The sequence below is a fragment of the Opisthocomus hoazin genome, chromosome 4, assembly GCF_030867145.1.
Source record: "Opisthocomus hoazin isolate bOpiHoa1 chromosome 4, bOpiHoa1.hap1, whole genome shotgun sequence".
Classification (NCBI taxonomy): Eukaryota; Metazoa; Chordata; class Aves; order Opisthocomiformes; family Opisthocomidae; genus Opisthocomus; species Opisthocomus hoazin.
In genome coordinates, this window is record NC_134417.1 from 31,457,906 (window position 1) to 31,471,524 (window position 13,619).

Sequence of the window (13,619 nt, forward strand, 5' to 3'; positions counted from 1 at the left end):
ACCCAGATCTTTTGCAAGACTGCTGAGATAAAAGATCATCAAGAGCAGTCAAGGAAGTAAGTTCATAAAGCCATAGCTTTACAAATTGCAGATTGCTGCTCATGTAAAGAGAGACATGTTAATACAGGGAGAAACTAATTTATCTTGAAGATGAGATAAACGAAATCAAGTAATTCAATGTGCAAAGTCACCAACTTGAGAACTAACAAAAACTTTTGTTTTACGCTGTGAATCAGTAAGAATCGCCTGAGTGTATTAGTTTATCATGAGTTACCTGTATAAAGTAGCTACAAAGGAAATGCAAGTAAAATCACAGAATGACTAACACAGATATTTTCACTGAGAAGTGTGGAAGCATTCAGGCTACTTTTCAATGCATCTGTTAGACCATCCGGAATACAGTGCACGATTCTGGTCAGTTCTGTTCATGAAAGATGAACGCTATGGATAGAGAACGGCTGATAGGAAGGTGAGATTGGACTATACTCAAAAAACCCAGGTGGAATACAACCACAATACAAGATATTCAACACAGTAAGAAAGTGAAAATGTGTTTTCTGAAAGAGGTAGAGCAAAACATGTTCTATATACCCTTCGGAGAATCGTCCTTATAAAATACCACTTGTAATTGCAAATACTAATAAAACAGTACCTCCACAATGAAAACATTCAGCTCTTCTCTTGCAACAGGCTAATCAGTTGGGAGTAAAGCAAGAGGTGATTTACTCAAATTCTGTGTCTATTTGTGTAAAATTTTCACTTGTCTCAACACATCAGCAAATTAAATAAACGATTTTCAAGTAGAAAACATCCTCACAAAAATATGAAATTTATGTATCATTAGGACAGGGAAGCAAGACCAAAATAGATTCAGCTGTTCTAAAAACTTAGAGCTGGTAAAAACTCATGTCATGCCTACGAACACACACACAAGAGTACAAACTTCTTAGATGATACTTACCATTTAAGCATCTTATTAAAAATGTGTCTGATCCCTCCGTGTCATTCCAGATTGTGTAGCATTTATTAGAGTGATGCTTTTGCTATTACCTCGACTTTCTATTGCCTCATTTTCAAATGTTTCAGTCTAGCAGCCCTCTTTGCAGTCAGCCCTGGCATAGACTTAGCTTCTGAATCAGTCAAATATTTTATTAATTCCATTTCTTTATTTTTAAAATAAAGGCAGTATGGCAAAAAAGGGACTGGTGGAGGGAAATAATGTCAGGCTATGAGAGCTTATTTCATTACTTAGCTATCACTTTTGTCTTTGTCTTGAAAAGTTTACAAGGAGTACCGAGATGGGGGCTGGTTGTGTAGGAAAGCAGTGGAGATGTGAGAAGCGTAGGTACTGATTTGTAGTGAGAAGAACGGTCGAAAATGATGTTCCCAGTCTAAATCTGATCTTGTTACATAACTAAGCAACCCATCAGGCACTTTTTGATTTCAGGTTGTCATTTCGGAGGTCTTGAGAAGTGCAAATCACCTCCTTTGCCTCAATTGTCAGCTACTGCCAAGGCTGGAGAGAAAAGTAAACATGGGCATTTTTACAAGAGTAAATAGAACTATTCTGCATTTCCCATCTTGCTCTCAACACTGTTTATCTATGACACCTGTCATCATTGGAACACATACCTTGCATCTTCTTTTAAAATGTCACTGTACTTTGGTCCAGAAGAACGAATGTTAAAAGGATCAGAATTATCATCTATTTCAAGAGCCTCGGCAAGACGTCTACATTTGAGGGTAGCAGGGAAAAACCAAAACACAATAAAAACACAACCAAACAAAAAATAAACACATAGATCCCCTCCAGCCTCCCAAACATGTCATTGAAAAGTAAAGATACGCATTACTAACACAGACGATCAGCTTGCAAAACTTAGTCTGTATGTTTGAAAATACTCATAGAATCATAGGTTGGAAAAGACCTCTAAGATCTTCAACTCCAACTGTCAACCCAACACCACCATGCCTAGTAAGCCATCTCCCAAAGTGCCACATCTATGCTTTTTTTGAACACCTTTTAGGACTCACTCATTTAGGACTTTTCACTAGAATATTCTAGTACAATCTCAGATCACTCAATATAGAGCCCCATAACACAGGGATCATCTCCACATTTATCAGTTCTCTAGGTCATGCAGGAAAGGATTTTTTTCCACATAGCATTAACTTTCTGAACCTGGATTTCTTCTGAGAAAAAGTTCATTACCCACCTGTTCCTCTGAAGAGCTAAGCATTCTTCATCACATTGCAACCTGAATTATGAAAGAGAAATACAGTTAGAATCACTGCTGCTACTCATGGGTTTCAAACTGTAGCTCTGTTGGTGTCATATTATTATCACAGCCTAAAGAAGAGGGTGTGAGAATAGTTTATTGTATTAGATCAGATAATACAGCTAAAACCAAACAACAATCAAAGATCTTTGAGCACACAAGCCCTTCTCCAGGTCTTGAACAGAAGCAGCAATTACCAAAGCCATACAGAATCTGAGAAAAACAGCTTCTGAATTAGATTTTATTAGATTGGTAAACTAGGTAATCTGAGGAAAAAAATGCTGTTGATATCAGCATTGAGGGTATGCTAGGAAGATGGCAAATTAGCAAAGGAAGATGTGACAAGATCACTTATTCCTACGCATCAGAAAAAATACTCAGCCAAGGAAAACTGGAAAGTTAGCTGTGCACAGTTTGCATAAAATATTCTGCTATTGTAAATTAGTGAACGAGATTTTCAAGTTACTTTGAAAATATTGGAGTCTGACAATAAACTAGAAATTTAAGAATAAATATTGTATGTGCCACCATCTCTTCTCCCCCCTCCCCAACCCCCTAGTATTTGGTAGATGAAAAGATTTGAGAAGGGAGAATACTTCCTCTAACTGTCCCTGAATACAGGCTACCTGCTCCAGCTCAGACATCATATTAGGAAAGATTCGCACAAAGAAAAATCATCTCTGGTAATTTCAGCTATTCAAGGAAAAGGCAGTATAAGTCTGCCCACACAGAAAGATGAGCGGCAGTGACTACAACACAATTATATTACACATTGCAAAGGCTTGGACACCGACAGACACACTGGTGTCTTCTTTGCTCTCCAGGCAAGTATACAGCTGCTATGATAGACCTGCAGCTTCAATAGCTGAAAAAGTTATCCCCCACCTCTTCTACCACTCCACACCCCCATCCTCCCTGCCTGAGTTCTAGCACTGCCAAATGGTTGCTTTCTTTAAACAGTGACTTTTTTTCTGGAGAAGCTGAAGTTGGCTTCATATTGTTGAGTATATTTGTATCTGGTTGGCACTGTGATACAAATAGAAACGAAGTAGTCGAGGTCCAACCTGGGTAAAGCAGAGATTATTCTACACTAATTCTTGAGACAAAAATCAATGCTTATACTGTACATTTTTGAGTATTCAAATAACTGAAACAAACAAGGTAGGCTAAAAAAGACTCAACTACTGCTTCCCATTTGTGTCTCTCTTGTGCCATGCTTGTACAATACTAATACCACGCTCTTTAAAGCTGCATGCAGGAATCAGTATGGCTCTCCCTCTTTCACCTTGTTTTTTTCCCCCACTTTCTCCTGAAGAATGGCCCAACTAGAATGAAACTGGAGACTAGGATGAGCAGGTGCTCCCATGCATCATTTCTGGTGTTAGTTCATCTTGCCAACACATTCAGAGTTAAAATTATGTCAGTGTAAAATATTATCCAAAAGGACTTGGTAATAATGTGCTCCAATTTCATAGACATTAAACAAATAAACAGAACATAATGACCAGCAAAAGTCCTTGACATATGCCAGTATTAGCTTTCGATAGAGGAAGTCATGAAGCAACTGTATGGGAAATTTCACTATTTTGACTTTACACAATATAAAGGAATATTAGATTTTAACACACAGAACAGACTGACTGAAATAATCAAATCCACAGTTAAAAGAGGAGAGATGGTAACAGAAAATGAACTAAAAACAGAAATTAGGTACTTCAAGGGCAAAGTCTCCAGGAAGTCAAGTTTCTGACAGAAGGATGTTGGAGAAACTTGATAATTCCTTAAGGAAATGATGCTAAAAATAAAAAGACAAGCTATTCCAATCCTGAGAAACATCAAGAGGAACTGAAAAATCAATAAGCTTAAGTCGTGTTTTTATGACTTAAAAACAGTTTTGCAGTGCCAGTCAGTATGAGAACACAGAAGTGCCAATCAAATTGAGATACAAATGTAATAAATCTAAAAAGGGTAATGGAAGAATACTATAAATAGTAAGATGATCACTCGGAGAAAATACGCCTATTAATCATCCAAGAAGGAATGCTGGATGCTGAAAAAGAAGATAATAGTGAAAAGTTACGCTGTGTAGAAATCTGAAAAAATCCAGAGGAACTCTAAGGAGTTTGCTGGGTAGAAAGTCTGAAACCACAGTTGTATTGTTCCATACACAATTATAACAACGAATCCGCCAATGACAGAGAACGCATTCTACATGAAAGCAAAAACACGAACCGCTAAGTAACTGCGAAATACTCTTTTAGTAGTATTGTTACAGTAGAGTCAGGCTATTTGAAGTCTTCCTATCTTAGCTGGGATTTTGCTCACAGTATTAAGTATTTTCCACGTCGCCTATGTTTCAGGTACACACAAGGGGTTCAAACATGTTTCTACATATATCTCCTTACCTGGCCTGCTTCAGTTCTTTTTTCGTAATCAGCCTACTGATTTCCACTGAATCCCCAAGCTGTAGATCTGTTAACTTAGTGGCTATAGATATAGCAGCTATTCTGAAAAAGAAGAGTGTTAGATTTCATTTGAGGCAACATATAAACCTTTGAAAAGGTGTATAAAGCTGCAGATTTAAACCTCCAGGTGATGCCAGTCAGACAGACTGTTTCCTCACCAGACTACAGAATGGGACTCTAGTTCCACATCACCTAGTTTTAGGAGTCCAATCTAGCTACATAAATTAAGAGATCACTTTCTCTCACCTCCCTCAAGCAGCTAGGGGCAAGACTAACAAATAGACATGCTTCTTCAGGTAATTTTCCAGAGAATCTATTCTAAGCAGGTCTAAACTATGCAATGTGAATACTCATTCTTCTCACCTGCTTAATATTCAAACTTCAGCTGACCATATAGCTTTAATTGCCTTTTTAACTTTTATATGATTCTTCCTTAACTTTCTACAACTAAAACCGTAAAGTGAATTTAAAGGACTTAGAAATTTGCTTAGAAAATACGGATGATACAAGCCACAAGGAAAGAGCAAAATGCCTACTGAGGCTTACAATTTTCTTTGTATTCTTCATCATTCAATAACAACCCTTCCCAGTCTGAGTTTCCTGCTAAAATTTCTATAACTAAAACATGCAGCAAGTTTTTCGTGAAATATCCCACACCATTCTCAAACAAAATCCTGAAAATGTAACATATCCTCTGAACCATCTTTACTATTAAATTCAGATAAAAGGATATGTTTGTCTCTAACATGTTTTGCACCAAATTCAGAAAACTAATGAACTATCAGGAAGGAAGATATTCATATTACATAAAAACAAAAAGCACTGAGAGGCACCACCGGCTTCCTATTTATCAGATGGTGACAAAGTCTAGGTAATGGGCTATGATACGACATTATCATCTGTATCATGTGTACAGATATAGCAGCACACTACTCCCTTTCCTGTTCCCTTGGGCATTCTTTCATTGACATTCACTCACAAAGCTCAAAAGTTGTTTCATCACTTCTGTAACATTTTTGAGAAAACTTGGTCAGCAAGTTAATAGGGTATTAACTTGCTGACTTTCCACAGTAGTACTACAAGAGTTACTTTGTTGTGTTTGGTTTCAGGCTTGCTTTTTTTGTTGGGTTTTTTCTTTTTTTTTCTCCCGAAGTGTGTAGATGGTGGGGAAAAAAGCATCAAACCTAACTCCCACAAAATCAGAATATATTAATCTTTCAGCAACCTGAACAGTTAGAGTCATCATACAAACTCAGCTGGCATTAAATGCTGCTTTTGTTAGTATCATATGAACTAATTTATAAATATATATGAACACATTTGAAGGAACAGATATAAACACTTGCCTTAAACTGTTTCTTTCCCTTCCTCTTGACTTGGGCTCTGATTAGATAAATACATACATATGTGTTCAGCTTATACATGCAAGGACACTCACTGACTTCAAAGAACCATTTTCCTTGAATGAATACTTTTGCACCGTATGAGCTATAGAATGAGTGGAGAATAAACACCCTTCAAAAATTAGGATCTGTAATTACATTACCTTCCCAGCTTATCATTCATGACAAGCATGTGTCAATTTAAGCTAGTATTTCAAAGCTGAGTCGCTCTTCTGATTTGTATTCAGTGAGATATATCTTAACAACTGCCCCCCTTTTTTTTTCTAAAAATGAAAAAATTATCTCCACTCCGGTAAGTCTATCTTGCATCCAACTTGGTGTTGACTACAATTGTTCTTAACTGTTTCCAATTAGCATTTTTCTCCTTGTTTTCATTAGGCAGTATTAAGCACCTATTATGTAGATGCTAAGCTATCTTCTGTCAGAATTTGAATCTGGGCGCTGTTCAGTAGGAACAAAGCAGCATATCCCAAGTTGGGCTAGTATCAGGCCCTCAGATAGCAGTTCCAAATAAAACAATCATTAGGAAGCTTTCTTTGAAAGACAAGAATAGTCTGTGACTGTGCTCTCCTTTCAACTGGGATGCAGAGCAGAACCCTGGTCGCATATCAACTCTCGATTAATTTTTGAAGTCCTCTCAATCACAGCATCAGAGTAAGATTTTATTATTATTATTGTTACTGTTTTGCTATTTTCACTTCAAAAGTTTCAAAGCGCTACTTTTCTTCTTGTCCTTGTCCGTTCCTTGGCAGCTCTCGTAAGAAAGAGAAATAAGCTTAGAAACAGAATCTGGAGACAAAACTATTGCAACAAATTGAGTTGGGTAGGACTCAGTTTGCATATTACAAACCAAGACTTAGACACCAAAGCTCTCCGGCCCAAATTTAGCTATTTCCGAATGACTTTAAATCACTCTTTAGCTTCCATCCTCTGTATTGACTAGGTTCCATCACCACATTAACAGAAACATAGACAGCGACTCACGCATGGACTGCTGTATGTAATCACCTAGATCCGGGAGACTGAATCTGGACCTGCCCAATTAGTCCATATCTAATTGCTTTATGCGGGTAAAGCAGAGTTCCACAGACAACAGATTCAAGCTTTGGCACACCACCATAGTTAGACTAACAACAGTGAAAAGAGGAATATGTTCTAGTACAGCATAGCTGGTAGGAAAGCTCAGGTGAATCCAAAAAAATGAAATTGCATGTGAAACTATAAACAAGTGTGAAAAAGCTTGTGAATTAAATATATTTAGTCAAGCCTGAAATTTAATCAAACTGCAAAGAAGTAAGTCCAGTAAGGAATTAAAATATTTATTACAGTACAAACCTTTGATATGTATTAGATGCTTCTGAGCAAATCATACTCTCCTTTCTTCTTCCACATTCACACTGAAGATCAACCTGTCGTATCACACAAGAGAACAGCTTTTTTAAACTTTTGTCTTTTTATGGCCATGGAGGGGTGTGAGGGAGGTAAATTTATTCCTTTAAAAAGTCCCATTTTAGTGGAATAAGGGCTAATTAAAAGGGACAAACAGGTTTTTCTAAAAAACCTCAGCATTACAGGTATACAGAAAAAAATTCACGGTACCAATACACAAACATCATTTTTCGTCAGGACTGTCATTGGCTGATAATTAAACCATACAATTTGCCTGTGAATTTGCAGCGAACTTTCTCTGGGTATCTAACCTTTGCACAGCAGGATGTTGTGGGGCAGGGTGAAGAAGGATGACATGGAGCCATACAGGGATGATTACAATATAGCCTTGGAATAATACATGGCTGTTTACACTCTTCATCTATAAGACATTCCCCTTTATGACAGATTCTTTTACATTTGTGCATTCCACATTTTAATATTTGATTGCAGCGAAGTCCACAGGAAATGTCAGTGAGATGGCAAGGAATATTACTTCGCAGCTGGAAGAGGGAAGGAAAAAAGATGACAACTAAAAATTAAAAGTTATAAATGCAAATCTCAAAGTACTTTTAATGTTCACACCTTCATTTGGCACTGTCCATGCAAGAATCATAATACTCAAATATCTTCGGACAAAGACTGGTTTTCTTTATGTCATAGCCCAATATAGCACCTGGTCTAAATGCACATGGCATAAAAGATATACTTTTCTAATCTAATCTCATTAAACTCAAACTCCAGTAACATATTCAGTTCCAAAGAGGCCACAAAAATCTAAGCCTACAGTTCTAGAACATTCTGTAGTATTCAAAATATTTAAGTGTCCAGACTTACTTCATGCTTGCCCATACACCATTTCTGAGTGAGATAGGTACAGGGTGGACATTTCTCCTCACTATGACAGGAATGGTACACTGCAGTCACAGAAATATAAAAGCCAGCACAGTTCCATTATCATACTTCAGTCAAATGCATTAAAGAAGACAGTAAAGACTAATAAACGTGAGTTTGCATTTCAGAACTACACAATTTATGGGACATATGATGCTTCACGCAAGGATAATCTGTTCTTTAAAGTGCTCTTTTAAAAATTATGATGGCAGGGTTTTGGGTGGATATTCTTCCGTATTTTCTAAATTAAACAGCAGAGAATTTTATTACTTCTGAGCAGGGTTATACTATCAGACAGAATTTGTCAGAAAGCACATCTGTTTGACCTGTGCTACATCAGCCATTGCACTTCCAAGAAATGTAGACACTAACTGTTCACTACATTATCCTACTGTTTCAATAAAGCACTTAATCTTTGGAATATAGCATTCAATGTGTTGTGACTATTAATAATGATCAGAAAAAAATCCAATTCTTTTCCCAGTCAGAAGTACCACTACTAACATTCATGGCAAGTTTTCAGTTGGTTGGCTTTTAAGTGCAGACTTTTGGAAATATTAAAAACAAATGAAAAAGCATCTAATAAAAAATCAAATACATTTTCAAACAGACCTACGTATGCTTTTCCACATTTTGACTCAAAGAAACCAAACCAAACCAAAAAACCCAAGCAAAACTGAATGGCCTGACTTACCTGGATGATCACAGTCATGTGGCCTGGTGCATGGTTTTTTACACTCTGGTGGCTGAGTGCCACAGGGGACAGGGGGGTAAATGACGGATTCACCACAATAACAAGTTAACTCGTCAAAACCTGAAAAAATAAGTCAAGTACATCCCAATGGCTACATGTATTTGCATTTCTCCACTACGAGAAATCTTCAAATAACATGCAAATGTTTTACTCCAGCGTCATTTTTCAACATTAAGCACCACTGTACTGAATTTATTAGCTTTCGTGGCTCCTACAAGAAAACTGGACTATGACAACTTCATTAGGAATTGTGCTTGCTTTTAGAGAGTGGTTCATTGACCACAATATTTTGAACTGGAGCAAGAGAAATGCTCATGTTAAGTTGAAAGGTGTTGCTGTTCTATCCTAGACTTAAAAATGGGGAGAGAACTCTTGAATTCCCTTCCAGAAAGCACATCATCCAAATCCTGTGCTCTGAACTTCTCCATCACTTTTTCACACCAGTGGTTAGATTTTGGTCCTTTTGTCAAGCCTTGCACATGGTACTGGGAAGATTCCAGAGAAAATTACCAAAAGGCCACAAGTCTGTAGACTTTTTTTCCTATAATTTCTTCTGTATACTTCTTTATGTCATTATATATGTCTTCTCTATATCTTTAGTATTACATGGATCCTCATAAGCAGCTTATCAACCTGTCCAAATACTTCAAACCCAACTTTGTATGTTTTGGAAGTTTTCTGTCTCAGGCACTACACATTCCTCCTCCTCCTCCCCCCCTCCCCGCTTCTGCATTTGGGAAGAACTTTAAACTCTTATCAGAAGATTCCAAATCTCATTGATAAAATAAACAAAGGAATATAAATACTTGCATACAGCATCCCAACTAAAACCTAACACTGCACAAAAATTAGTACAGTTCACTGCTGCTTTTCAGACTACAAAGAAACTGGGAAGGAGACTGACTGGAATGCAAACTACACTTAAAAAATAAATCCTTAGAAAAGCAGCACACTAAGAGAAATTAACATCAGAAGTCATACATAAGGAGATCAGAGAATGGAGAATCTAACTGGTCTGTAAATGAATAAAGAGCTGGTGTTTCAGGGAGAATGATGGAGGAGGTAAAGGAATAATAGGGCAATAAAAATACAAAACAACAATTCTAACTTGAAGAGAAAACGAGTGTGTTAAGGGAGCTGCTGAATTCAGCAAGTTCTCTGACTCTGGAAATCACAGGATTCCTCCCTCCTCACCTACCAAAGCAAAATCTGTTGAAGTCTAAAACTCCAAAGGTTCCTACTGTCCCACTTCCATGGATACGATGGCTGCTGGATCAATATGCAGGTGCAGCCAGTAGCAAGACTGAACACATATTCCAGAGGGACAAGACACACAATACATACATCACAGTAACATGACCAGACACACAGTCTAACACAGAGCCAACTGAACAACACGATTCAAATAAACAGGAATACCAATACCCAAGTCCTCTTCCTCCTCTCCAGCTCATCAGGATTGAAGACACACATACACATGCATACACTCTAGATTCACATGCACACCACATTCATGGATCTCAGATATTAGCACAGGCTCTGTCTCATATCCATACCAGGACAGACCCCTTACCCGGTCACTGGCTGAAACCTTGGGTATCTCCAGAGGCAGATCTCCTCCCACTAGCTAGACAGTCCAGTTTGAAACAAGTTCATTAGCAAATTACCCAGACATACACAGCCACACCGGACCAAAATAAACAAGGGAATCGCACACCCTCCACGGTCTCCCCAGGTGCTGGTACCCAGACCAATGGGCCCCTACAACTTGTGATCCCATTCTCCAGCTGCTGGCATACAGTAGAAGTAGTCTATCCGGTCTCTCTAGTTGCTAGCATAGAAACTCGGTGCTCCCAAGATGCGCAGCCAAATCACCAGTTGCTGGCACTTAGACCTCTCACACACAGAACAGAGAATGAGATTACACTGAAAGATATTAAATCTTATTCTTAACTAGAACAGGATAGACCATTGTCATCAGATGCACAGGGCTCTGTCAGAGAAATGCACTGACCAGCAACTTCATTTGTGCAAATGGTGCCTTTTATCTCCCCTTCTCTCTGTTTTCCTATGCATCCACCTTGATTACTCCCAAACAATTTATCAAAATAAAATTCTCCACATTGGTCCCAATTTAGATATATCTGTACCCAAATCCACTATTTCTGGTATCATTCGCTAGGTCATCCCAGCACCAAACAACTACCTAAGTTCTGTTGGCCTTGCAATATTCCACTCCCAAAAAGGTTCCCCAACAGCTCTCTCCTATTATCCGTGAAGCTCAGTCATGTCCCACCCTTAACATCTGTGAAATCCATCATAGCACTGTCTGAAACTTTTGCCAGCTTTGCACTGCATTTTTTGTTATGTTCAGAAATTTCTCATGGCCAGTTGTTTTTTACCGTCTGTTCAGTCACTTAAATCTCATGTTAGGTCCTAGTCATTTGCCCATCTATCTTAGAGTGGGGCTGTTAGCAGAAAGGATCATAATTTTTTTCTAAGGAGACTCAATTCCAGCAAATGAGAATGGTAGGGAGAATAAAACATTAAGGGTTAGAATAAGAAGTAGAAAGAAGTAGAAAAAGTTGAAAAGTTTCAGAACATCCATGGATTTTCTGTGGAAAGTAAGCACAGGTAAGAGTAGGGCTTTTGTTGGTCCTCACTACAGGTCTTGAAACAACCTATAACACTCCAGGCTTCAAAGCCACCAATCTTCCTTGGTCCAGGAAGATGAAAGACCACAGACCAAGGTCTCTGGAAGACCTGAGTGTTAGACAGCTACACTGGCTGCTTGCTATCGATGGGAAGTGATAGGTGAGGAATCTTAACTATAATAAAGGTTCCTTAACTAGCACTAATTGGGATAACGAGGAAGGAGCGCAGAGAGGTCTGATCCAGAGAGTAGAAATACAACATCTGACAACTTCTCAAAATTAAGGAAAAAAAAAGACGACACTGTCTAATGCTGACATAATTTATTTTCCCCAAGAGAGGCACTGCTGTCCTGAAGTAGACTGGGTGTGTATAAACAGACCCTGGCATAGAAAGGGACCTCACCTCTCAACACTGAGGAAATTACACTGGAAAGGTAAAGTACCTGAGAAGCACATAGAACCACAGAGGTGTAGATGTACTCTAGTATTGCATCTTCGTGTCAGCCCTCACCAGTAGTGGAGATGGAAACAAGAAGTCTAATCTAATGAGTGGCAAGTGGCTTGCAGCTGACCATACTGATACTATGGCTGATGCAGCTCAACTGCAAAGTGGTGACTAGATAGGTGGATCAGAGCCAAGCATGGACTCCTTCGTGCCAAGCAGCACTACCCATCAGGTCCAGGGGCAGAATCACACAATGCATGCCTCTGAAATCTCAACTAGTAGCATCTGGGGAAAGCAGGTATGAAATCTTTGAAGATACCACCAAGCTGATTTACCTCTGGACAGATTCAGAACGGGAGACTTCAGGGACCCAAAGGTGTACGCCAAATGATCCTGAGTATTTGGTTCCTTGAGTAGGTAGCTGCTTCTCCTGTGGCTAGAAAAGGGCCCCACTGCAAAATTTCAGCAGTGAAGCTTGACCTCTCAGTTGCACCACATCCAACAGTGGAACAATTCACAGGGGAGGCAATCCTTAGGTCGCTCCAGGCTAAGACAGGCACCTGAATCTTAAGTCTGAGAGTGAAACACAATCCTCAAAAATATTGCAGAAATGTGGAAAAGTTTAATGATCTTGAAGATCAAACCTATGAAATCCAGTGAAGAAAGACGCTCAGAAAAATCTGTGCATTCTGACTCAACCAGACCAGAAGTTACTAATGGGACCTGTGAGACATTCAGATTACTATTTTGCTTTGTCAAGTGGAAGGATGGATACAAGCTGAAGAATCTATGAAGGGCTTTTTCGGCACAGTTTTCAAAAACTGCATTTAATAAATAGCTTATAATTTCTGTGATAAGGTACATCTATGTAAAGAAAGGGGAAACTGATATTAAAATATGACACTGGGCAAAAAAATTAAACTGCTATCACATATGAAGATGTTTCAGATCAACTAAAGGTTCTGCTAGCAGAAGGAAACATAGAAGCATTCCTCTGTCTGCTTCAGGACAACATCAGAGAATTTTGTATTACCTACCTATCATAATGGTACAAAATAATCAACATACTGTGACCTACATCAAGTGGTAAGAAGCAGTTGTAGCAAACTAGTATATTCAATGGGCATAGTTTTTAATAATGTACCTACCTGTCTAAAGCTATCGCACCAGCTTAAATCTTTAAATAGTTCAGCAGTCCTAAGAAAGTTAATACCTGCTGGCTATCAATCTATTTCTAACAATTCAGTACTACTTTTCACCATCCAGAACGTGACCAGAAAGCCTAAGACACACACGA

The 13,619-nt window shown here is 38.4% G+C and overlaps 1 protein-coding gene across 2 annotated transcripts in view; it reads right to left on the bottom strand.

Moving 5' to 3' along the window:
- The window catches only part of NFX1 (nuclear transcription factor, X-box binding 1), a 74,343-nt gene that overhangs the window by 21,339 nt on the left and 39,385 nt on the right, over nt 1-13,619 (bottom strand). For both annotated transcript variants that reach the window (XM_075418520.1, XM_075418519.1), the window contains exons 14-20: nt 9,164-9,283; nt 8,413-8,492; nt 7,848-8,078; nt 7,483-7,556; nt 4,685-4,786; nt 2,217-2,258; nt 1,633-1,731 (exon numbers count right to left, since the gene is read on the bottom strand). In XM_075418520.1, coding sequence (XP_075274635.1) covers nt 1,633-1,731; nt 2,217-2,258; nt 4,685-4,786; nt 7,483-7,556; nt 7,848-8,078; nt 8,413-8,492; nt 9,164-9,283 — 748 coding nt within the window. The remainder of the gene's footprint in view (nt 1-1,632; nt 1,732-2,216; nt 2,259-4,684; nt 4,787-7,482; nt 7,557-7,847; nt 8,079-8,412; nt 8,493-9,163; nt 9,284-13,619) is intronic.